This window comes from Salvia splendens, chromosome 13 (genome assembly GCF_004379255.2).
Source record: "Salvia splendens isolate huo1 chromosome 13, SspV2, whole genome shotgun sequence".
Classification (NCBI taxonomy): Eukaryota; Viridiplantae; Streptophyta; class Magnoliopsida; order Lamiales; family Lamiaceae; genus Salvia; species Salvia splendens.
In genome coordinates this window covers 14,997,727-15,022,621 of record NC_056044.1, presented here as the reverse complement: position 1 = coordinate 15,022,621, position 24,895 = coordinate 14,997,727, and the positions used below count along the sequence as shown (strand labels likewise).

General features: G+C 38.5%; 2 protein-coding genes across 2 annotated transcripts; one reads left to right on the top strand and one right to left on the bottom strand.

Moving 5' to 3' along the window:
* Nucleotides 1–988: 988 nt before the first annotated feature.
* On the bottom strand, nucleotides 989–5,703 carry LOC121762299 (protein SPT2 homolog). The gene is made up of 10 exons (XM_042158130.1): nucleotides 5,423–5,703; nucleotides 4,728–4,818; nucleotides 4,434–4,633; nucleotides 3,990–4,107; nucleotides 3,190–3,264; nucleotides 2,982–3,105; nucleotides 2,380–2,879; nucleotides 2,162–2,298; nucleotides 1,975–2,061; nucleotides 989–1,257 (listed from the first exon to the last, which is right to left on the bottom strand). The coding sequence occupies exons 2-10, from the start codon at nucleotides 4,746–4,748 to the stop codon at nucleotides 1,152–1,154; spliced, it is 1,368 nt and encodes a 455-aa protein (XP_042014064.1). The 5' UTR covers nucleotides 4,749–4,818; nucleotides 5,423–5,703; the 3' UTR covers nucleotides 989–1,151.
* A 2,971-nt stretch (nucleotides 5,704–8,674) lies between these two features.
* Nucleotides 8,675–18,515, top strand: LOC121760570 (plasmodesmata-located protein 4-like). The gene is made up of 3 exons (XM_042156214.1): nucleotides 8,675–9,365; nucleotides 9,715–9,822; nucleotides 18,371–18,515. The coding sequence occupies exons 1-3, from the start codon at nucleotides 8,675–8,677 to the stop codon at nucleotides 18,376–18,378; spliced, it is 807 nt and encodes a 268-aa protein (XP_042012148.1). The 3' UTR covers nucleotides 18,379–18,515.
* The last annotated feature ends 6,380 nt before the right edge of the window (nucleotides 18,516–24,895 follow it).

Below are 24,895 nucleotides of genomic sequence, written 5' to 3'. Positions count from 1 at the left end.
AACACCACCTATGTTTCCAATGATAGCCCACCATAAAACACTAATTTGAGTTCACTATTTAAATCATTTCTTCCATTATAGATACACTGACATCACATTTTTATTACTCCCTCTGTTCCTAGTAGTAGAGTCAGTTTGTCATTTTTGTACGTTCCACAATAGTGAAGTCATTTCTCTTTTTAGTAAAAGTCAACACATTTCTTCTCACTTACTGCCACTCTTATTTTATTCTCTCTTCATCTCTCTACCTTTTTCATTTCCTACTTTATTTTTTCTCTACTTAACTCACTTTATATAATTTTTCTTAAATCACGTGCTTAAAAGAAACATCTCCACTACTATAGAATGGAGGGTGTACTTCCTCCATGCTGGCTTGACACATTTCTTAATAGCACAAGATTTTAAGATGTTGGTTAAGAGATATCATCAATTGCTAACTTTTTTAAATTGTTAGCTCATCAATACAGTACTGTATCTAAAAAATGTCAACACGATGACATAATATGTCAATACAAATTTAATTGAGAAACTTGTGACTTTGTGTGGACTTTTAAAAGTAGATGTCAACTAAATTATCTTTACATGCTAATGTTATTACGTTTAATGTTATTATGTTTGACACTTTTAATACACTGCATTGATAAGTTAGCTAGTTAACAAATTAAAAAAAGTTGGCACTATACCCTTGTGGGCTAATGTGTACAATTAGAAAGAGAAAATGTGGAGTGTCATTATTTACCAAAGAGAAAGGAAGTTGAAAATTTAATTGTGAAGAGAAATGTGTTTGGGCATATTAACAGGAAAGAGAGTATTTAAAAAACGGAAATGTTCCTTCTTAAGTTGGATGGAGAGGGAGTAAAAGTCATGCCATAACATAACGTCCTCGCTCCTTCCTATTGAAAGCAGAGGAATATCAACCCTCATAACCACCGATGCGTAAAACATCCAACAGACAACTTTTTATAAAATTATGGATTTGCCTGTTGAATAAAAAGAAAACAAAGAATCCAAATCGAAATGATAACACTATTGTCACATAAGAGTCCAGTATAGTTAGATACAAAACTATGCATGTAGGCACCAAAGCAAACAGCACCCGAACCATAACAAATTCCGCCCCATGTCATTTACTAGTGCTACATGATGGGGCTTTAATGGCTCATCTTGCGCTTCTTTGCCAGCCGTATCCTATCCCTTCTTTCTTCTTCTTCGATTAGGAGGAGCTGTTCTTCATCTTCCTGCCTGGCAATTCTTGCACTGGACAAGATACATAACATGTCAACAAACTTAACTTTCAAAGCTGCTTCTTCAAAAAGAAACAACTGGATGTCAAGACCAAATATCAGAATGCAAAGACTGGATATACAAATACTACTATCCTGAACACCCCACTATTGTCACCAACCCGTACCCACAATTCTCAAGGGATGAACAAAGAAGGCAAATAATACGACAATTTTATTAAATTTCAACAAATAATACACACTCTGATGTTCAAATTCCAGCAGAGGCATGTAGCATGTTCCAACAAAAAATCCATTTGAAATTTTATTTGTGAACGTATGAAAATAAATTCCTACATGACTAATGATGATACAGGTTGATAGCACCACCATCGCATGAAAAAAGTAAAAAGAAGTCATGTAAATGAAGCCATGTACTCCCTTCGTCCTGCCCTAGGTGTAGCATTTCCTTTTCAGCATGAGATTTTATGTAGTGTTATTTTGTGAGTTAAGTGGAGAGAGGATAAAGTAAGAGCGAGAAAAAGTAGAGGTAGTAGTGATGTTTCCATTATAAGAAATGTGTAATTTAGGGTGGGACATCCAAAAAACAAAAATGTGTCCCTTAGAATAGGACGGAAGGAATATATTAAGTTAACTAAACCAAATGCATCAAAAAAGTAAAAAGAAGCCATGTAATTCAACCAGTGTATATATTCATAACCAGATTAGATACTCAGTCCATTATACTGACCTTCGTTTTTCCTCCATCAGAATATCATTAAAATTGGTCTCCATGTCACCAGTGTCATCATCATCTCGAAACTTATTGGGATTATAACTGCAAAACAATTGTAGTCTTTAATACTTGAATACAAAGGAAAGTTTTCCCTCTGAAAAAAGGAATAATTCTCAAGATACAGTCAAAAATGTTTAACTACCCAAACATTTGTCTGATCATATTTATGGCCTGTTCACCCTCGGAATCGTCATCAGGAAGCTGCCTCTTAGGTTTTGCCTTTGGCCGTTCATCCCGCAAAGGAGCAAGTTTGGGGTGTCTTTGAGGAGATCTCTTCAACTGCGAAGACCATATAACCCTTAGGAAACTTTGGAAGTCAATAAAGCAAAATTAATCTGTAACTCACCCAATAGCTCATACCTGAACCTTAGAGGAAGGCAATGACTGTCTACTAACAACCTTAGGCTTGCTAGACTCGTAATTATCTTTTTGTACAGGTCTTCTCAAAGCTGAAGGCTGGCCATGCAACGACGTAGGTCTATTATTGCCAGATTGCGGAGTCAATTGAACAGGTCTGCGTGCAACAGGTTGGAGTGGTGATGATGTTGGTTTGCGTACAACAGTAATATTTTTTTTTGCAGCAGGTTGGGCCGACTTCGCTGTAGCACGGACAGAATTGTTAGAAGGCAGAACATTGGGTCCAAGAGGCCGACCAGGCCCACTTCCACTAGTGTTACCAAACTGTTTCCTAGATTCTGTGGATGACTTGTTTGTGTGGGCTGACTTATCCATCCCAACTTTAGATTTGCTCTGGCTACATGGAAGCATAGGCTTTCTGCCATCACGACCATTGAACACTTCTTTTGCACGACCATTCACCATTGGTCTGCTCCTTTGCATTAATTCGGCAGATCGTGCATCTTCAAGTTCACAAAAAAAACATGTATAAGTTACCTTTAGAAAAATACAATTGCAACAGGATTTGCGTCAACGGACCAGAAAGTACAAGAGCAGTCTCGCACCAGACTTGGGAGCTGACACTTTTCTTGGGGGTGGAACTTTTGAGGCGGCTGAAACCTCAGCATCATCAGATAATAGAAACGAATAGTCTCTTGTATTTTTCAGCATTTCGACTTTTTTTTTCAACTGCATCAATCATCAACGGCCACAATTTAAATATGAGTACAACAATCAAATAACAATAGGAAAGCATATACTGCCAATTCTTACCACAGTTTTAACACTTGGCGGACGGTTTGTTTGAGATTTTGAACTGACAGGAGCAGTAACAGAGCTCTTCTTCTCCTGCAGATAAACACCGGCTATGAGTAAAACAAATTTAACACGTTTTCAGTTTCTTTTAGATGCAACTAATATATTACTCCCTCCGTCCCACTTTAAGAGTCCCGGTTTACCATTTTTGGGTGTCCCACTTTAGGAGTCCCGGTTGGAATATTCCATAAATGGTATTAGGCCCCACATTCCACTAACATTTTTCCACTCACATTTTATTATAAAACTAATATATAAAAAGTAGGACCCACATTCCACCATTTTTTTCACCAACTTTCCTTTTACATTTCTTAAAATCCGTGCCGAACTCAACTGGGACTCCTAAAGTAGGACGGAGGGAGTATTAAAATAAACAGGCTGTGATATTTTCATGTATAGGCATGTCTTCATCTGTTTCAAGACCTGCAACTGCAACAGAACCAAGTAGGTGTCCTTTCTAAAGAGAAAAGTCTACAGTCCAATCCTCACCATCCCCCTTCCCCCAACACAGGAAAAAAAGTCTTCCTATATACCAGTACAGCTCAGATACTGAACCAGAAAACAGTAATGGCGATGCTTGCTCAAACCAATATTAAACTATCCACACCTCTCTTAGCCAGCAGCTTGAAATGGCAGTCTTTTATGTTCTAAACACGTAGCTAGGTTGAATCCATCCTAAGGTTCAACTAGTAAAAACCTAAAAGTAATGAGAAAAGCAGCAGTGCCAACATAAAAGGGACAAAAGTCACAGAACGTACCTTATGGCTAGTTCTACATATCCTTGCTGCTAGATCTGGATTCTCCAACAGGGACTTGCTTTCTTGGATTACCCTCTGAGCAATAACTGGCTGTGAAGGCCCAAAGAAAGAACCATAGCTGCAAATATAAAGATTAATGTCAATAACCACCTTCGATTCATATGAATGCAATGCAAGCATAATATTAATATGCAATACGGTTATAGCATAAGAATGCTTGTTGATTCATCATCAAAGCTTGTGTTAGATAGTAGTGTAATGTTCAGCACAAAAATCAATGATGCAAAATGCTCAAATAACCAAAAACATGCAGAAAACTGGCTGAATAAACTCATGAAAGAAAAATAAAACCAGCATAGATAATCAGATATACATAAAATTTCAATTTACTAAATGCAATATTAAAAAAATATCAATATATTCAAACTTTTGAGGTAAGCTTACTTGTCTCTACGTGATGAATTAACTTTGTCACGGGAGGCAGGGTTTGCAGTCCCTGTATCCTTCTTCATCTGCTTTCTGATAGACTCTTTTAACCTTTGTCTGAGGGCAAGATAATCCAACTCCTCCTGGGTGGGCTTATGAACTCTTTCATAACCATCATCATCTCCATCTTCCTCATACTCATCCCAATCTTCATACTCCTGCAATTAAAAAAAAAATTACAAAATTTAAAATCTCCGAATAAACTGGCAATAAAACACCTGACATAAATATTGAAGGTGGTGAATGTCTCACATTTTTTTCATACCCTCCCATTGCTCTAATGAATTGCTATATAAAAGCAGGAAATATGGATTCTGGTCTCACAGGACTTGAAACCCCAATCCTGAACACAGAAAAATAAACATTTCAAATTTCAACCAAAACTAGGATCTGCAAATTGCTGAAAATTGATTATCCATGTACCAAATTTCAGACAGCAGAATTAATTATTTTGCTTGATATATAGCACAAGAAATATCCAACAAAGAAAACCAGTTATAAGATAAATTTCTAACAATTTAACGTATCACTTATCTGTATAATCCAACAAACAGATTTTTACATATTCGCACAAAACCCATAACCGATTTGCATCTTTGACCGGGAAAAAAAGAAAATTTACAATCCTAAGAGACGTGATGGAAAGGAGATTCAACCAGGCATTATCTTTATATCATCGTTAGCCTCGTAAGATGCAGACGGGTGGTAAAAAATACACAAAATCAATCCACCAATAAAATCCAAAACAATTGCTTGAAAAACGTACTTATGTATTTCGAGACAATTCAATTGATCGTGAGAAAAACGAGACAAAACATATAAAGGCATTTTTTTGGTTTGAGAAACATAGGGATGAACTGGAGTCGAATTTTATAGAAAAAACATATAAAACCTAATCGCAAATGAAATTTAAGCAGAAATCGCAAAATCAAATTGAATAAAAATACCTGTAGAGCAGGTTAAATCGGAAGCGATGGTAGCAAAATCAGAGATTGAAGACCAATACTTATTGACAAAGTTTTGGGATCTGAAGGAGAGGAGGCCGTCTTGAGAGATAGGGTTTCGCAATTAAAAATTGAGGGGAAATTCGTTTTGGCGAGGCTGGGCGAAGATAAATCGCCGCAGGAGCCACAAAAAGGAAGACGCTACGCTATCGTGCGCCTTTGGGGTTGAGGATAAGAATGATGGACAAACCGCGATTTTGTGCGTTTTTTCTCCATTCGTCGTACCGCCTTCCATCCCTTTATTAAGGTGAAATTATATCATTTTCAAATTTTATATGGAAACAAATACGCGTCTACTTATATGGATTCGCCACTCTAAAATCACGGCAAATACATTACCCAAAAAAAAATCACGGCAAATTATCACAAACCAGATTAATGGAGACGTGGTGATTTTATTAAATTCAATAAACAGAAAAAACATTTAAATATATTAATGTAGACCGAAAATTTGTAATAATTATATATATACATAGTATAATTTTTTGGGAAAATAATAATATTGACATAATCATGACAATAAATATTTATAAAATTACCAGTTAATTAATTCTCTATAGGTTTCTTCGTCAATTTGTATCTGAGCTAATTATTGATTAATAATAAAAGTTTCATTTCAAAGAAACTGGTTTCTTTGGTTCAATCACTCTTCTATATGTTTCTTCATCAATTGATATGTGAGCCAGTTTTTTATTAATAAGAATATTTTTGTTTTCAAGAAACTAGGGTTTCTCTGATTACTTACCAGTTCAATCATTATGATATATGTTGTCATTAATTGGCATCTGAGAGCCATATATTGATTAATAAGAATAATTTCATTTTCAAGAAACGGGAGTTTCTCTGATCACTTATAGTCATATTCTATACGATTTTGCATCAATTGGTGGGGTAATTACATATTTCATACAAAATGTTTTAGCTTTGTTTCAATTTAGTACAAAGAGTATTAAGTTTACATATTTCATACAAAAAGTTATATTAGTGTTTTGAATTAATACATTCCGTTAAATATTTTGAACACTGTTAGTTAGTTTATGATTTGTCCAACTTATCATCATAATAAAAGAATAATTAGAGATTTAATATAATTAATCACTCTAAAAAAATAATAGTCAATATCAGTTCTTCTATCAATTGATTGTGGTTTACAAATATTCTGTCTCTCAATATACTCTATACTTTTATTGTATTCTTTATAGAACACACTATAAAATAAGTCCATATTTCATCTTTACAAAATGACTAATTTGAGCTTCAAACAGTCAATAAGTCAATATTTAACTTTTACAAAAAAGATTCAATATCTTTTCAGTTGTATTCTCCATTGTCATATGAGAAAGCTTCGACAATAAAATGCAATTCGCTAATTTGATGGTGAAGAGTGGTGATTTTTTTTCTATGTGTTTTTCATTTTTGTGAGTAATAAAAATAACTGTGTTTGAAATAATTAATGAAAAATTTTAATTTCAAATTTGTACAAATTTGAAACATTGATGAAACTTTTTGTATGTATGATGTAATTGGAAGTAACGGTGTTAGTAGGGACTTAACGGAATGTATTATTTTAGAACACTAAGTAATCTTTTTATATGAAATATGTAAACTTAATACTTTTTTGTACTAAATTGAAATAAAAGTAAAATATTTTGTATGAAATATGTAATTACCCCTCAATTGGTATCAGGGCCAGTTTTATTAACAAGAATATTTCTATTTTCAATAAACTAGAGTTTCTCTAGTTAGTTGCTAGTTCAGTCATTATCTATACGTTTCTTCATCAATCGATATTTGAGGCAGCTTTTTTATTAATAAGAATAGTTTCATTTTCAAGAAACTAAGGTTTCTGTGATTACTTACTAGTTAAATAATTCTCTATACGTTTCTACATCAATTGGTATCTGAGCCAGTTTTTTTATTAATAAGAATAGTTTTATTTTCAAGAAACTAGGGTTTATTGATTAATTAACAATTCAGTCATTTTCTATACATTTTGCATCAATTGGTATTTGAACTAGTTTTTGATAAATAAGAACAGTTGCGTTTACAAGAAATTAGGGTTTCTTTGATTACTTACAAGTTAAGTTATCACATGTACGTTTCTTCATCAATTTGTATCTGAAACATTTTTTGAATAATAAGAACAGTTTCATTTTAGAGTTTCATTTTCAAGAATAGGGTCAGTTAAGTAATTCTCTGTACGTTTCTTCATCAATTGGTATCTGAGCCACTTTTTAATTAATAAGAAAAGTTTGATCTTTGGTCTTTGATCTTCGTTTAAAAGGGGGAGTGGTGTTTGGTCTTTGATCCACTCGATCGAGTCATGCTAGGTTCAATCTATTCTAGTCCGCAAGTGACATCTCACTCTAGAGACTTCTACTTGACGGAGTCACAACCAACCCAACTCAGTTGGTTACTTGGTCGAGTAGACCAAAACCGGTACAATTTGAGTTAGAGTAAGGGGAGCTAGGGCATGATTTGTATCAGACTTTCTACCCCATTTAACTCCAATTTCGACCTAGAAGAAGAAGGTCTAGAATAATTATGCATGATCCCAAATAATTCACAACACACTTAGAAAATTAAATGAACTTTAATTTCCCGCAATAAAAAATACGTACAAGCCACAATAAATCAAGAAATTCGCATTTTCACATTAAGTCCAAATAATCACACAATAATGAAATTGCCACGTAATCAAGCAAAATCCAGGCATAAAAAAGTGGGTCACTACAAGAAAAGAAAAAAAAAGGAAACTACAGATGAGGTATTTGATCATTAATAGACCAAAACATATTTATTTAGAACCAAAAGCTTATACACTTAATCTATAGAACCTAAAAATTATTTAGCAAATGAACTGAACCAATAAAGACTTTAATGTGAAATAAATCTATTTTGAAACCAAAATGTCAAGTTCAAGATCTTACCAACCACCAATCCTTGTGAATATGAAATTGATAAGTTCTGAGAGAATTCCTTGTGTTCATCTAATATACCCATGACATCTAATAGCAATTAACACAAGGAATTAGATGAAGTTAGGCTGGAAAAACACGTGCCTTTTTACCAATAAAAATTCCTTGTCATAAACACACAAAACTTTACCATATTCACACCACAATCTTCCCAACAGAAAGTAACGACTCAACTATATTTAATCATGCAAACACCGATGATCAATCACAATCCGACATGTTAATCCCATTTGTTTTCCTCATGATAACAGTCACACATTCCTCTGAAACCCACAAATTAGTATACACACAATGCTCAAACCGCACCTCACCATATCCCTCATTGCTCCCAATCCTTTTCCAACAACTCATAACACACTCCTCGCAATCCACCTTCTTCAAAACCATCGTCGCAAATGAGCAAACCGCCATCTCTGGCTCCTTTCAGTGCATGAAACATCTCAGCTCAGACGAATGCGAAAGATGCGTGGCCAGATCTTCGAGCTTGTGCGGAGAAAGTTTAGCAGCAAGAATCCAGCTCCACGGCTGCTCTGTTCGATACGAAGATGATGATGGAGCTGAGGCTGAGGCTGAGGCAGAGAATAATAAAATCCTTCAGCGGGGCTGCAGCGAGAGGAGGATCGAGAGAGGCGGGTTTGAAGACGTTAAATATGCAGCGCTTGGTATGGTGGAAAGCTGTGTGATGAGCGAGAATGGATTTTGCGAGACGACATATGAATCGATCCACGTTTTGGCGCAGTGTGGGGAGAGTCTGAGGAGCTGTGAGTGCGGAGAATGCGTGCATCGTGCGGTGGAGATTGCTTGTGAGGAGAGATGCAGATATTCAGTTTCTGGACAAGTTTATGTTGATGGATGCTTCCTTAGTTATGTCTACAGAGATGAGGGTTTTGGCACCTACGAGGGAGGAGGTAAATATAAGAGCAATTGTAATATTATTAGTTGAAACTTATTCAGAAAACAGAAAATAATTAAATTTTGTGAATGAAACTAAAAGAAAATGACTGTATATTGCTGTTAGAGAAAGGAAATATTAGATAGAAAAATATATCCATTTAAGAATTAATTATTAGTGTAAAAATTTATGTTAATTTTTATCAGAACAAAAATTTTGCACAAAATGATTTTGTGGCAAACTTTGGTGATTTACTCGGTCAATAATTGTTTAATTAATTACTCTCGTGAATTTTTTTTCTACGTAACCAAATTATACTGTACTACTATTTTATAAATTGATTCAATAATTTTTATCAACTGAAGGAGGCAGTTCGCCAAAACTGGTAGCACTTGTTGTTGGAGGTTTAGCCATTTTATCAGTCGGAGTTGGATTATGTTATTTTATGAAGTCATGTGGGAAGAAAAAAGATGGTGAGCCTACTCGATTTATTTTTGTATATTTTACTGATGGATCCGCGAATTATTGATGTTAGTAAATGCTGGTAGAGAATTATGACACAATGAATTTACGTGGTTCGATTTACTGAGGTAAATCTACGTCCACGGGGAGAAATGAGGGCAGGTTTGTATTGCTTGATCTGCGAAAATACAGCTTACAACACAGACTTGCTATATGCTATTTTATCTCTCGAGAGCTTAACCTTTTTCTATCAGATCTAAGTTCTATTTATACATTGAACTAGGATCGTGGTTTGCAGCCCCACTAACAAGATCGTGGGTGAGCAATAACTGCTCAATAACTGCTTCATACCACTAAATAGATCGTGGGTATAGTGGAGGTCGTGGAGGCCTTTCGTGAGTCCACCAACTCCTAGTTCGGTCGAATGCTGAGACCGAACTGCTGGACTTTACCGATCAGCTCTTGCCGATCTGAGAGGAGAGCTTGACTGGTCGGCTTTTACCGAGCTGTAGGCTGAGTCCGAACTCTTTGGTCGTGCCGAGCTCTTTGGTCGTGCCGAACTCTTTGGTGCCGAACAGATACTCTTTCTTGGGCTCTGGGCTGATGGGCCGTCACTGTTATTGGGCTTGCCATTAGGGTTTAGTTCGTACCCCATCACTACCCCCCCCGAAAAGCGAAGTGGATCACTTCGGCGAGGTGAGTCACTTCGGCATTCTGGATAACGGTAAGGGGGAGGCTGACGTCAGGGGACGTGCCTAGCGCATGCCTGCATTAAATGCGACAGTAAAATCCGGCCGTTGATTCCTGAAAAGGTGGGATTCGAAACGGCGCAACGATTTCGAAATCTTTCCCGTATCTGATAAATACGCTCTTTCTTCATCATTGAAGCACTTTGTAAATGCAGGAAATAAATGAAGATCAACACAGAGATTTTACGTGGTTCGATTTACTGAGGTAAATCTACGTCCACGGGGAGAAATGGGGGCAGGTTTGTATTGCTTGATCTGCGAATTACAGCTTACAACACTGGCCTGCTTTATGATATTCTCTCTAGAGAGCTTTTTAGAATTTAACAGAAGAAGAAGAAGCCCTTATCTATCTGACCTAGGTTCTATTTATACAGTGAACCAAGATCGTGGCATGCAGCATTTATTAGGTAGTGGATGTCGTGGAGATCGTGGCGACCTTGCATGGGTCCACTATCCTGCATGAGTTAATGACTGCTTGACACCACTAAATAGATCGTCGGTGTAGTGGAGGTGGAAATCTTGCATGAGTCCACTATCTCCTAGTTCGGTCGAATACTGAGACCGAACTGCTGAATTATTGCCGAGCAGCTTTTGCCGATCTGAGAGTAGAGCTTGATGCCGACCTGAGAGCAGAGCTTGATGAGTTGGCTTTCACCGAGTTGTAGGCTGGGGCCGAACTCTTTGGTTGTGCCGAACTGAACTCTTTAGTCACGCCGGACTGATACTCTTTAGTCATGCCGAACTGATACTCTGTCTTGGGCTTTACTGCTGTTGGGCTTGTTTAGTACGTACTCCATCACTACCCCCCCCCCCCGAAAAGCGAAGTGAATCACTTCGGCATTCTGGATAAAAGTATGGGGTAAGTTGATGTTTGTCCACGGTCTCATGAAGTGAACTCTTCTTTGACCGGACTTGGTTTGTGTCCTAATTTGGCGAGTTTTATCGCTCGGATCGGACTTTCCGTTGTCCTAATTTGGGGATCGGACTTTCCCTTGTCCTAATTTGGGGATCGGACTTTCCCTTGTCCTAATTCGGCGAGTTTTATCGCGTGGATCGGACTTTCCCTAGTCCTAATTCAGGCAAGTTTTATCGCGAGAATTGGACCTTTGTTGCAGTTCGTTTCAGACGAAGTGCTTGTTTAAGCTGAATTGTGGTCTTGTATCCTCTTTAGAAGCTTTGACGCACAATCGTGGGCTTGTTGCAGCTCGTTTCAGACGAACTGCTTGTTTAAGCTGAATTGTGGTCTTGTATCTTCTGTAGAAGCTTTGACTTACAATCGTTGGCTTGTTGCAGCTCGTTTCGGACGAACTGCTTGTTTTAAGCTGAATTGTAGTCTTGTATCCTCTTTAGAAGCTTTGACTTACAATCGTTGGCTTGTTGCAGCTCGTTTCGGACGAACTGCTTGTTTTAAGCTGAATTGTAGTCTTGTATCTTCTGTAGAAGCTTTGACTCACAATCGTTTAGCTTGTATATGTTCTAAGAAGGGGATCAGCCTTCGAAGAACAAGATGCCTCAGTAACATTTGTAAGAGACGACACGCACAGAGAGACGAAACAGACAGACAAAAACGCACAGAGACAAAAAAAGACCAAGTAAAGCACAGAGACAAAAAACGCACATAGCCTTAGGACCGAACTAGACACAAGACAGACTGACCGGACTGTCTCTTACAAATGGAACTTTTTGAGGTTGGAAATGTGCCATGTTCGGGGTACCTGTTCTCCTGACATGTGAGCCAATTTGTAAGACCCTTTGCCGAGGACTTCTGACACCCGATACGGACCTTCCCATGTGGGTTCGAGCTTGCCCAGCTTTTCTGCTCGACTTACTTCGTTGTTTCTCAGGACGAGATCTCCCACTTGAATTTGCAGCTTCTTCACCCTTTGGTTGTAATACCGGGCTACTTGCTCCTTGTACTTGGCTGCTTTTATGCATGCCAATTCTCTTCTTTCTTCGGCAAGATCTAGCTCGGCTCTCAGTCCGTCGTCATTCATTTCTGAGGAGAAATTTAGAGTTCGGGGACTGGGTACGCCGATCTCCACCGGAATCACAGCTTCAGTGCCGTATACCAGACTGTACGGAGTTTCACCGTTGGAGGTTGTGGGTGTAGTTCGGTAGGACCATAGGACTTGAGGGAGATTTTCTACCCATTGTCCTTTGGCTTGTTCTAACCGAGCTTTTAACCCTTTCACCAGGATACGATTTGTTACCTCCGTTTGTCCGTTTGCTTGTGGATGAGAGACCGAAGTGAACCGCTGTTGAATATTCAGCTCTTGGCACCAATTCTTGAACGTCTTGTCGGTGAACTGAGTCCCGTTATCCGAGATGAGGATGTGGGGTATGCCAAATCGGCACACTATGTTCTTCCAGACGAAATCCAATGCCTTCGAGCTCGTTATCGTAGCTAATGGTTCAGCTTCCACCCACTTCGTAAAGTAGTCCACGGCAACGATTAGGAATTTCATTTGCCGAGGAGCTTGAGGAAGTGGTCCCACTATGTCTATGCCCCATTGCATGAAAGGCCAAGGGCTTTGCATAGTGGATAGATCGGTCTGCGGCATCCTTGGGATATTTGCATGGATTTGGCACTTCGGGCATGTCTTGACGAGCTGCACTGCTTCTTGTACCAAGGTTGGCCAATAATATCCCCATCTTAGAACTTTTTTAGCTAAAGCTCTAGCTCCGATGTGGCTGCCGCACGATCCTTCATGAACTTCTCTGAGGATGTAGTCCGTCTCTTCTGGTCCTACGCACCGCAATAACGGCTGGAGGTAAGACTTTCTAAAGAGGACTCCTTCATGAAGTTCATACCGAAGTGCTCGGCACGTGATTTTCCGAGCTTCTCTCTTATCCTCGGGCAATTGTCCCTGATCCAGATACTGCAAGATCGGCGTCATCCAGTTCGGCGAGTTAGATACTGAATGTACCTCGGCTTCATCAATGCTTCGATGCATTAATTCTTCCGCCTTTGAGCTCGGATCTGAGGCCAACTTACTTAAGGTATCTGCTCGGCTATTTTCCGCTCTGGGAACGCGGATTATCCGAAAATAGGAGAAACTTCGGCTGATGCTTTGCGCTTTGTCCAAATACTTCTTCATTCTCTCGTCACGGGCTTCACTTGTACCCAACATGTGATTCACTATGACTTGTGAATCACAATGGACTTTGAGAGATTTGACGAGCAGACTTTGCGCTAACTGGAGTCCGGCAAGGAGGGCTTCGTACTCGGCTTCATTATTAGTAGTGGGGAATAGGAACCGAAGTGAGTAAGTTACCTCGTGTCCGTCGGGAGCGATGAGTAAAATACCAGCTCCACTTCCCATCTTGTTTGAAGCTCCATCTACGAATCCGCTCCAGCAGTCTGGCGGCTCTACTTCGGATTCCAAGGGCTGTGCTAGTTCGGCATCGGCAGACTTTTTCTGTTCGGCAATGACAGGGATTGCTTGATCGAACTTGGCCTCTGTAAGAAAATCTGCCAAGGCTTGTCCCTTGATGGCTTTCCGAGGTAGGTACTCAATCGAGTGTTCTCCCAGCTCTATGGCCCATTTGGCGATTCTGCCTGATGCTTCTGGCTTGGTCAAAACTTGCCGAAGAGGTAGATCGGTTAAGACGCATACCTTGTGAGCATAGAAGTATGGCCGCAGTCTCCTTGCTGCATTTACTAACGCCAGAGCAATTTTTTCCAGAGGTTGATACCTTGTTTCTGGACCTCTTAATGCTCGGCTTGTAAAGTAGATGGGAAACTGCTTTAGGCCTTCTTCTCGTACAAGCACCGCGCTGATGGTTTGATCTGAAGCCGCTAAGTATAAGAATATTACTTCGGCTTCGGTTGGAGCAGAGAGAATAGGAAGCTCGGCTAGATAACTTTTGAGCTCGTCAAAGGCCTTTTTCTGCTCGGCTCCCCACTCGAACTTTGGTGCTTTTTTCAACACTTTGAAGAACGGCAGTTGCTTTTCGGCTGCTTGGGAAAGGAATCGATTCAGTGCGGCTAGACATCCGGTTAGCCTTTGCACGTCATGTATGGACTTCGGCATTGCCATGTTTTGAACGACTTGAACTTTTGAAGGGTTTGCCTTGAGTCCGTCTTTTGAAACCCAACAACCCAGAAATTTTCCTGAATCTACCAAAAAGGTACATTTTTGGGGGTTGAGTTTGAGGTTGGCTTTTCGGAGCACGTCGAGAGTGGATTTGAGGTTGTCTTCGTACTCCGAAGTGCTTTTGCTTTTGACAACTATGTCGTCGACATACACTTCAACCTGTTTCCCGATGAGGTGCCGAAAAAGCTTGTCTACCATCCTTTGATAAGTGGCTCCGGCATTCTTTAAACCGAATGGCATCTTTTTATAAGCGAAAATGCCGAAATCGGTGATGAAAGCTGTTTTCGGAGCGTCACTCTCATCCATCAACACTTGGTGATATCCTTTGTATAAATCAAGAAAACAGAAAATTTCGAAACCGATCAAAGCTTCTACTTTTTTATCTATATTCGGAAGGGGATAGCAATCTTTTGGACAGTGCTTGTTTAGATCGGTAAAATCTATGCACATCCGCCATCCTCCTCCTTTTTTCTTGATCATCACAGGATTGGCCACCCAAGAAGGATATTTCACCTCGAATAGTACATCCGCTTTTAGTAATTGGCGGACTTCGTCATGGATGACTTGGCTTCTTTCTGCCGCAAAGAGTCTTTGCTTCTGTTTTACTGGCCGGATTGAAGGATCAATATTTAACCGATGAGTGATTACCTCGGGGGGCACTCCGGTCATGTCCAACGGAGACCATGCAAAGACATCTTTGTACTCCTTGAGGAGCTGAATGGTCTTTTCCCGGAGTAGAGGCGTTCCTGCGAAGCCGACTTTGACCGTTTTGGATGGATCATCTTCGTATAACTGAACGGTCATTGAGTTTGGCTCTGAAGTGACTTCGGTCATCTCGCTTGCCTCCGACTCCGGTTGCTGTGATTGCTATGCTTGATGGTGCCGAACTGATTGCTCGGCACTTTTAAGCGCAATCTGCAGACATTCTTTTGCTCTTTTTTGATCACCTCGGATGACCGCTATCCCACCTTTAGTGGGGATCTTGATGGTGAGGTGATAAGTAGAGCAAACGGCCCGAACTGTGTTGAGCCAGTCCCTCCCCAGGATGATGTTGTACGGAGACCGAGCTTTCACCACAAAGAACTCGATCATCGTATTGGAGCTTGTAGGCGCTTTTCCCACCGTGATCGGAAGGCTGATAATACCTTCAGGGCGGGTGTCCTCCTGGGCGAAACTTTTCAGAGGAAGTGGAGCCGGACTGAGCCGAGCTGGATCCACTTCCATTTTATCGAAACATTCTTTAAAAAGAATGCTGACTGACGCTCCTGTATCCACAAATACTCTGTGGACCAGTTTGTTTGCCACCCCGGCTTGAATGACAATAGCGTCTTGGTGAGGAGAGATGGCTGGGACGGGATCGGCATCTGAAAATGTAATCACTTCGTCTTTCTTCAGCCTTTTATGTGTTGGTTCCTCTTGATTGGAACCTCTGCGTTCTGCTTTTAGGGACGACTTAGTCTTCCCGGCAGGGAGAGCATCAATAGTCAGGATTACTCCATCGTATTGCGGCTCGTCGTCGTCTTCGGGATCCTCATGCCTTTTCGGATCCTGAGGATTGCAGTTCGCACTTCTCTGCCTTTTGTTCTTTTTCGGCTGCTTGCTTTGGTATTTTTTTAACGTTCCTGTTTTCACAAGAACATCAATACCTGCAGCCAAATCTCGGCACTCCTCGGTATCGTGACCGTGGGTTTGATGGAAGGAGCAATATTGATCCTGAAGTCGCCGTGCGGCCGATTTCGTCATCCGCTTTGGTTTTTCGAACATATCGGAATGTAGTTCGAAAATTTCCGCTCTTGACTTGTTTAATGGTACAAACTGAGCGGGCGGCTTCTCAGGATTGAGACGTGGCCCCAATCTGCCTTGTACCGGTGCCCTTTGAATTCTTTCAAAAGGAGTTCGGCGAGGAAGCACCTGGTCGCTTTGATCGGGCTTCCTTTTGTCTCCTTGGGATGAGCTGTCTAACGACCGTTTTCGACGGTCTGCCTCATCCGCACGAGAAAACTGGTCCGCAATGTCCCACATTTCTTGAGCTGTTTGCGGACCGCACTCCACGAGCTTTCTGTAGAGAGCTCCGGGCAGGATTCCATTTTGGAATGCCGAGATGACAAGTAGATCATTGAGATTATCTACTTGTAGGCATTCCTTATGGAATCTCGTCAGGAAGTCGCTGATCTTTTCGTCGCGACCTTGACGTATAGAAAGCAGCTGAGCCGAAGTGATTCGGGCTTCCGCTTTCTGAAAGAACCTCCTGTGGAAAGCATCCATGAGATCTCGGTAGGATCTGATGCTGCCTTGAGGAAGGCTGTCGAACCACCTTCTGGCGTTCCCGATGAGCAGCTCGGGGAACAGCTTGCACATGTGGACCTCATTGAGACCCTGGTTCGCCATATTATATTGATAGCGTCCCAGGAAGTCATGAGGATCCTCCAGCCCGTCATAAGTCATTGACGGTGTCCGGTAGTTCCGCGGCAAAGGAGTTCGGGTGATATCGTCCGAGAACGGAGTCTTTAATGCTCCGTACATGGCAAACCCGACATCTCTTCGGTACGGAGGAGATGGAGTTCTCCTGTGGTTCCGGTACCGAGGAGGAGCAGGAGCATGTTGAGGTTGAGGATTCTTTCTCCTGGAAGACACGTCACTACTGCGGTAGTGACTTTCATGTCTGGATGAGGAGGGAGAATCCGCTGTTGTCTTCTCCGACTGTTGGCTCTTCTGCAGGAAGGTTAAGAACTCCTCCTGCTTCTCGGCCAAGAACAGCTTGACAGCCTCGTTCAAATCAGGCTGCTGGGAAGACTCGGTGTGTGGACCTTTTGAGCGGCTTGCTCCTTCTCCGTGAGAACTGGAAGTAGATTTTTCACGAGGCTGCTTTCCAGGCCTATGGGCTGCTGGATTAGCTTCCTCATGGTTATCACGGACGGAGGCACGGGTGTTATGTGATCTGGTATGCATTTTTTTGGTAAAAGAGGATCAAAAACTCGCTTTATCACAAATTTGGTTCTCTGATTCCCACAGACGGCGCCAGTGATGGATCCGCGAATTATTGATGTTAGTAAATGCTGGTAGAGAATTATGACACAATGAATTTACGTGGTTCGATTTACTGAGGTAAATCTACGTCCACGGGGAGAAATGAGGGCAGGTTTGTATTGCTTGATCTGCGAAAATACAGCTTACAACACAGACTTGCTATATGCTATTTTATCTCTCGAGAGCTTAACCTTTTTCTATCAGATCTAAGTTCTATTTATACATTGAACTAGGATCGTGGTTTGCAGCCCCACTAACAAGATCGTGGGTGAGCAATAACTGCTCAATAACTGCTTCATACCACTAAATAGATCGTGGGTATAGTGGAGGTCGTGGAGGCCTTTCGTGAGTCCACCAACTCCTAGTTCGGTCGAATGCTGAGACCGAACTGCTGGACTTTACCGATCAGCTCTTGCCGATCTGAGAGGAGAGCTTGACTGGTCGGCTTTTACCGAGCTGTAGGCTGAGTCCGAACTCTTTGGTCGTGCCGAGCTCTTTGGTCGTGCCGAACTCTTTGGTGCCGAACAGATACTCTTTCTTGGGCTCTGGGCTGATGGGCCGTCACTGTTATTGGGCTTGCCATTAGGGTTTAGTTCGTACCCCATCACTTACAAAATATATTTTACGATTTTATTTCCACGTTGTTTTAATACTAGTTTATGATGAGAAAAGCATATTTTTTTCAGATTGGTGACCGATCGGATGACAACTTTTTCCATTGCCGAGAGCTGTAGCTTTCGCTTTCGCCTCACCGATCAGTTGTTAAATTATTATATGGGTTTGCTCATGTTGTTTTGGTATGCTTGGTTACTTGTAGATTAGTTCTTGATGTTTTCCTTCATATATGCCCAAGAATATGATATAAATGATAAGTTCTAATGATATTCTATTACTTATTCATAAAAATATATATATGATGACACAAAACGTTTATTCATAGTATAATTGGGCTTGCGATGCAATCGATATTTTGTTCATAGTATAAATAAATATTCAAATGGTGATGAATTGCTAACTTTTTTTAAAATTACTAACTTGCTATTTAAAAAATATCAACACAAATTTAATTGATATACTTATGTTTTATGTTTTTGTGTTGACATCTATTTTTAAAAGTTAAACAAAGACATAACTATGTCAACTAAATTTGTGATGATATACTAATATCATCGTATTGACATTTTTTAGATACTGCATTGATGAATTAGTAAATTACTCCTTCTGTCCTAGTTAAGATGACCATTTCATTTTTCGCACGGGTTTTGTAAAAATTATAATAAATAGTTAAAGTGGGGGGAAAGTAAATTAAGAGAGATGATAATATGGAAGAGACTCTCTTCTACATTATTCTCTTTCTTACTTTACTTTTCTTCCATTTTAACTATTTATTATATTTTTTTAAAACAAGTGTGAAAAACGAAATGGGTTGTCTTAAATGGGACAGAGGGAGTAGTAATTTAAGAAAAATTAATATTTGACTCAACTTATATACCCGCAAGTGTATGGAGCTACTGTAGCAAATAGTAAGCAAGAGTATCATATCCTCAGAGACAATGAGTGTTAACCTAAGTACCACGAACCAATCTTAACTACTATCTAGAAGAACCGTAAGGTTTTGTTTTTCTAAATCTACTTGAAAGCAAAGCATAAACAATAATTAAAGCGAATAAAAACAACATAGACAAATAAAGGTAACGGATGTAGATCAAGAAGGGAGAGGTAGAATCCCACGAATTCGATAAAAATATCCTATGCTCAACTAAATTTCAAACTATGCCAACAAATGGTCTCAAGGGTTATTAAGCTATCACTAAGATAAATTTATATCTTCTCCATAACATTACAATTTGTAGATTGCTACCTAGAACCGAAGTATTCTTCCTAAAACTAAGGCAACAACTGCTAAAAGCTCCTAAGATATTTAGCTTCATTCAAAGGCTCAAATCTCTAGATTATATTAACAAGACTAAGGCCATTTGTGGTCCTAAACATGTGATGATTTTACGATTTTTGTCCAAAACATTATCTTTTGAATTATTGCATCATGAACAAATAAAAACGGTCTGGATTTATTCCATTTTGGATGGAGCCGTCAAATTTTTAACGGTCAACGACAACTAAGTGAATTTTGATTGGATTAACAACTTTTAATTAGAATATGAAGTAGGAGACCCCTCAATTTTTTTAATACTATAACCTAACATTTGTTATTGTTTTGTTAAAAAAAGACTAAAGACCATTTGTGGTCCTAAATATTCTAATAAAAAGCTGTTAATCCAGTCAACATTCATTTAATTGTCGTTGACCGTTAAAAATTTGACGGCTCCGGGAAAAATGGACTAAATCCGGACCGTTTTCATTTGTTCATGATGCAATAATTCAAAAGATAATGTTTTGGACCAAAATCGTAAAATCGTCATATGTTTAGTATCACAAATGGCCTTTAGTCTATTGGCAAAGACGTCAACATCTCTTCTTTCAAATTAAACTACTCATCTCCCTATTATTGTAGTAGAATCCACATGTATTTATAAGGTGATCAGTCAAATAAATGTATAAGCACAAGAGAAGTCAAAATAACCACATGAGCAAAGGCATAGAAAAAAGAGGAATTTAATTAAACATAAGAATAATTGTATCATAGAACTCTACGGAGGGTTTAGCTACTCAAGTTCATCACAAAAGAAAGAAATATTCAAAAACATTGTTTGAAAAAAAATAAAACTAAAATATGAACTCCTAGAATTGGATTGGGCGGATTGAGGCCTCGTCTTCAATCTTGCGATGAATACTCGTCCTCTGGTCATTTTTCTCTTCTTCCTACGTGGAAAACTAGTATATATTTTTGGGTTGGAGGCACGTAGAATAGTGTTGGGAAGCGTTTCCTATGCATATATATACCTAGGGTTGACTTTGGGCGAGAAAGAAGCTGTCGGACGAAGCTGGCGGGTCGCCAGGTTCATTGTGCGTCGAATTTGCCAACTCGTCAGCTGCCAACGGCATTTTTCCCGTGCGTTACTGGCGGGTCGCCAGGTTAGTTTGCATGCGAACCTGGCGGCTTGCCAGCTATGTCACTTCTCCGCGCAGTCTTTGTAAAATGGCCATAACTTCTTCTACCGAACTCCGATTGAGACATTTAAGATATCCATGCAAAGATCTTTCAAAGACGAAGAGAATGGTATGCATTATGGACTAATAGGACTTCAAAATATCCAGAAAAACTGTCTCGAATCAAAGCTGCTCCACATCCACATATTTTGTACATTTTTCTGCACATTCTTCACAAAATGGTCAAAATACCAACATAATAGAGAAGTAGATATAAACATACCTAATAATAGCCAAAATATGATTAGATTCATACAAAACTACTGTCACCCCCAACCCCTCTTACATATATATTTATAATAAACAGATACAAATTAATGTAAAGAAATCATATATTAATCATTTCACCATCCAAATACTATAATTACAAAACCCATCATTTATCAGGCTTATTTACAAATATTCTAAATCTGCACATATAAATAAACATCAAATATCATAATCACTTTATATCCATATGCATATGCCTCTCTATTCCATTTATTATTCTGTGACAAATCAAGCCTAATATCTGCCCGCGATTCCTCTATGACCTGAAGGTCCCTCTGTAATTGGACTCATAGGTCCCTCTGTATTTAACCCGAAGGTCCCTTTGTATTTGGACTCATAGGTCCCTCTGTTTTGACCCGAAGGTCCCTCTGTAATCGGACTCATAGGTCCCACCCGTAGGTCCCTCTATATTTTCAGATTCAGGACAAGACCGTCACAGATCCTCTTTAATCATATGATTCATGTACTTTCAATACCATATGTAAAACGTATCAATTCTATCAACTACATATCCATATTATATTCTATCAAATAATTCCAATACGATGTATAAACATATCTCTTACATGAATCATGTATTCATGTCATATTCCACGCTCCCTCTACTGTTATTCTGGCCCACCCTTCCCCCTCCCTCTCTTCCTCCCCTACTCCCACCCCCCGGCTACTCGTACTCCCACCCCCACCCCAACCCAACCCAACCCAACCCAACCCCACTCTCAACCCAACCCCACACCCCCCCCCCCCCCCCCCCGGTCTTTCTCTCCCTCCTTTTACCCCTTCCCCCAAACACCCCCCCCCCCACCTTCTCTCTCCCGCTACTCGTCTCCCTCTCTCTACGTAATCAATAAAATTTACTATTGTTAAATTTTTTCTTATACTCATTAATTATGTTATAAGTGATTTAATTAATAAAAATTAAATATAAGAAGGGCATATATGTCTTTTCACACATATAACCAAATCATCTTATTTCATATCTTAGGCTATCAAACACTAAGTTAAATTGTGTTATCGTACAAAATTAAGATAAATCATCTAACTTTGAGTTATCACATGTTAAGACATATAACCTACCAAATTTCATATCTTAGGCTATCAAACACTAAGTTAAATTGTGTTATCTTACAAAATTAAGATAAATCATCTAACTTTGAGTTATCACATGTTAAGACATATAGCCTACCAAACACCCTCCAAATATGTAGTAAGCAGAAGTGTGTGTTTAAGAGATAATTTAAGAATTTAATTACATCCCTAACCTCTTCATCTTCGGACTTTCACTTTCTCAACTCCAAAGTCAAACACTAAGTTAAATTGTGTTATCTTACAAAATTAAGATAAATCATCTCACTTTGAGTTATCACATGTTAACATATAGCCTAATATGTAGTAAGCAGACATTTGTGTTTAAGAGATAATTTAAGAATTTAATTACATCCCTAATCTCTTCGTCTTCGGACTTTCACTTTCTGCCTCTCGACTCCAAAGTCTCTCCTTTTATCAAAATTATGCTTGAAGACCTATTTATAGTAATAGTCGGTCATGGAAATGAGATTCACACCTATCTACTTCTTCAGCTTATGCTTACTCTAAATTTCTTACACGTCATTTGAAATAAGAGAAAATCTAAGGCATCAAATAAAAATATTATAATAATGGCAATTAGATAAAATCCTATGTAACAATATTATAAAGAATTGCATTTTATTGTTTGGAACTACACGCCATTACATGCATACAAATAAACACACATATGTGACTAAAATTAATACTCCACAATATGGCTCATATAGTAAATGGAAGACTATTCCTAGTCTCGTACGGACATATACACAAACATATAGTATTATACTATTATTTTATCATTTTAATTGTTCAACTTAACTGCATCAATTATTTAATTTTACAAATGCTCTCACACGTGTATACATCTAGATACATAATTATATAACTAACTCAATCTTTCATAAATAATACCATATTTTATAGCAATCTATCTATATATCTATAATTCCAATTAATATAAATGCTAATATGTAAAATAAAGCATGTTTTGGGTCATGGATGTCACAATTCTTCTCATCTTTAATAATTTTGTTCGCAAAATTCGTTATCCATTAAGTTCCCGTCGTTGTCTTTCTAATTTAACCTTTTCAGCACTCCTTATAATTCAATCTATTTTGTTATTCCAACTCTATATCTTTTTACATCAATTTATTCTCTCAAATTTGTCATCTCATACAAGAATTATAAGAAAGATCATACTTATTACTTTCGAATTATTCTAATTCCAAACCATGTATTGTTTTTATAATTGTTTGTAATAGCCTCTTGCATTTCTTTATATTCGAAAGATACTACAACTTTTGTCCAGACCCTTTGTCCTAGCGGCAAGGAACTTAGACATTATTGTATGAGGTGCCGAGTTCGAGCCCTCTTGACATCAGTTGTAAACTTGTAATTTCCTCCTTTCTATAGTATATGAGTTAATTTAAAAAAAAGGATACTATAACTTTTCACTTAATAAACGGTGAAGTAATACTATTCAATTATGATAATATTAACTCTAGGAGCATTAGCATGTTAGATACTCTAACTCATCTTTAAGAGTTATGCTCACAAAATTTAGAATTAAGTGTACTTTATTATTGATATATACGCTTCTTGTGCAACCATCAAGATCTAATTATTTTCATATGATACACAAATATTTAAAATACTCATACAATTAAATAATGAAGCAAGATGGCTAACCCTTCTCTCATCGATGATATATAATCAAAAATGTTCATATTCTTGACAAGTCAAATGCTAATGCAACTTATGACTAACAATTGTCATTATAATATATATAGAATGCAGACTATCCCAGTAAGATCATATCACTGCTCTGATACCACTAAAATTGTCACCCCCAACCCCTCTTACATATATATATTTATAATAAATAAATACAAATTAATGTAAAAGAAATCATATATTAATCATTTAACCATCCAAATACTATAATTACAAAATCCATCACTTATCAGGCTTATTTACAAATATTCTAAATCTGCACATATAAATAAATATCAAATATCATAATCACTTTCCATCCATATGCATATGGCTCTCTATTCTATTTATTATTCTGTGACAAATCAAGTCTGGTATCTGCCCGGGATTCCTCTATGACCCGAAGGTCCCTCTGTAATTGGACTCATAGGTCCCTCTGTATTTGACCCGAAGGTCCTCTGTAATCGGACTCATAGATCCCTCTATATTTTGACCCGAAGGTCCCTCTGTAATCGGACTCATAGGTCCCTCTATATTTTGACCCGTAGGTCCCTCTATATTTTCAGATTCAGGACAAGACCGTAACATATCCTCTTTAATTATATGATTCATGTACTTTCGATACCATATGTAAAACGTATCAATTCTATCGACTGCACACCCATATTATATGCTATCAAATAATTCCAATATGATGTATAAACATATCTCTTACACGAATCATATATTCTTGTCATATTCCACCATATAAACCAATCCCAACAATTTAGCACATGGCACTTATAAAATTAAAAGTACAATATATGCACACCTAATTATGGCATATAATCTAATCTGGCCCCTGACTACTCGTCCCTTTCAAACCTTGATCCTAAATATGTAGTAAGCAGACGTGTGTGTTTAAGAGAAAATTTAAGAATTTAATTACATCCCTAACCTCTTCATCTTTTGACTTTCACTTTCTGCCTCTCGACTCCAAAGTCTCCTTTTTTTAAAATTATGCTTGAAGACCTATTTATAGTAATTTCTAGTCGGTCATGGAAATGAGATTC

Excerpts from the sequence above, each read along its gene's own strand:
- LOC121762299 (XM_042158130.1), bottom strand. The coding sequence starts at position 4,748 with ATGGGAGGGTATGAAAAAAAT. Across the intron at positions 4,634-4,727 it reads TGGGAGGGTATGAAAAAAAT|GAGTATGAAGATTGGGATGA; the intron begins GTGAGACATTCA and ends TTTTAATTGCAG. Across the intron at positions 3,106-3,189 it reads CGCCAAGTGTTAAAACTGTG|TTGAAAAAAAAAGTCGAAAT; the intron begins GTAAGAATTGGC and ends TGATTGATGCAG.
- LOC121760570 (XM_042156214.1), top strand. The coding sequence starts at position 8,675 with ATGTTAATCCCATTTGTTTTCCTCATGATAACAGTCACACATTCCTCT. Across the intron at positions 9,366-9,714 it reads TGGCACCTACGAGGGAGGAG|GAGGCAGTTCGCCAAAACTG; the intron begins GTAAATATAAGA and ends TATCAACTGAAG.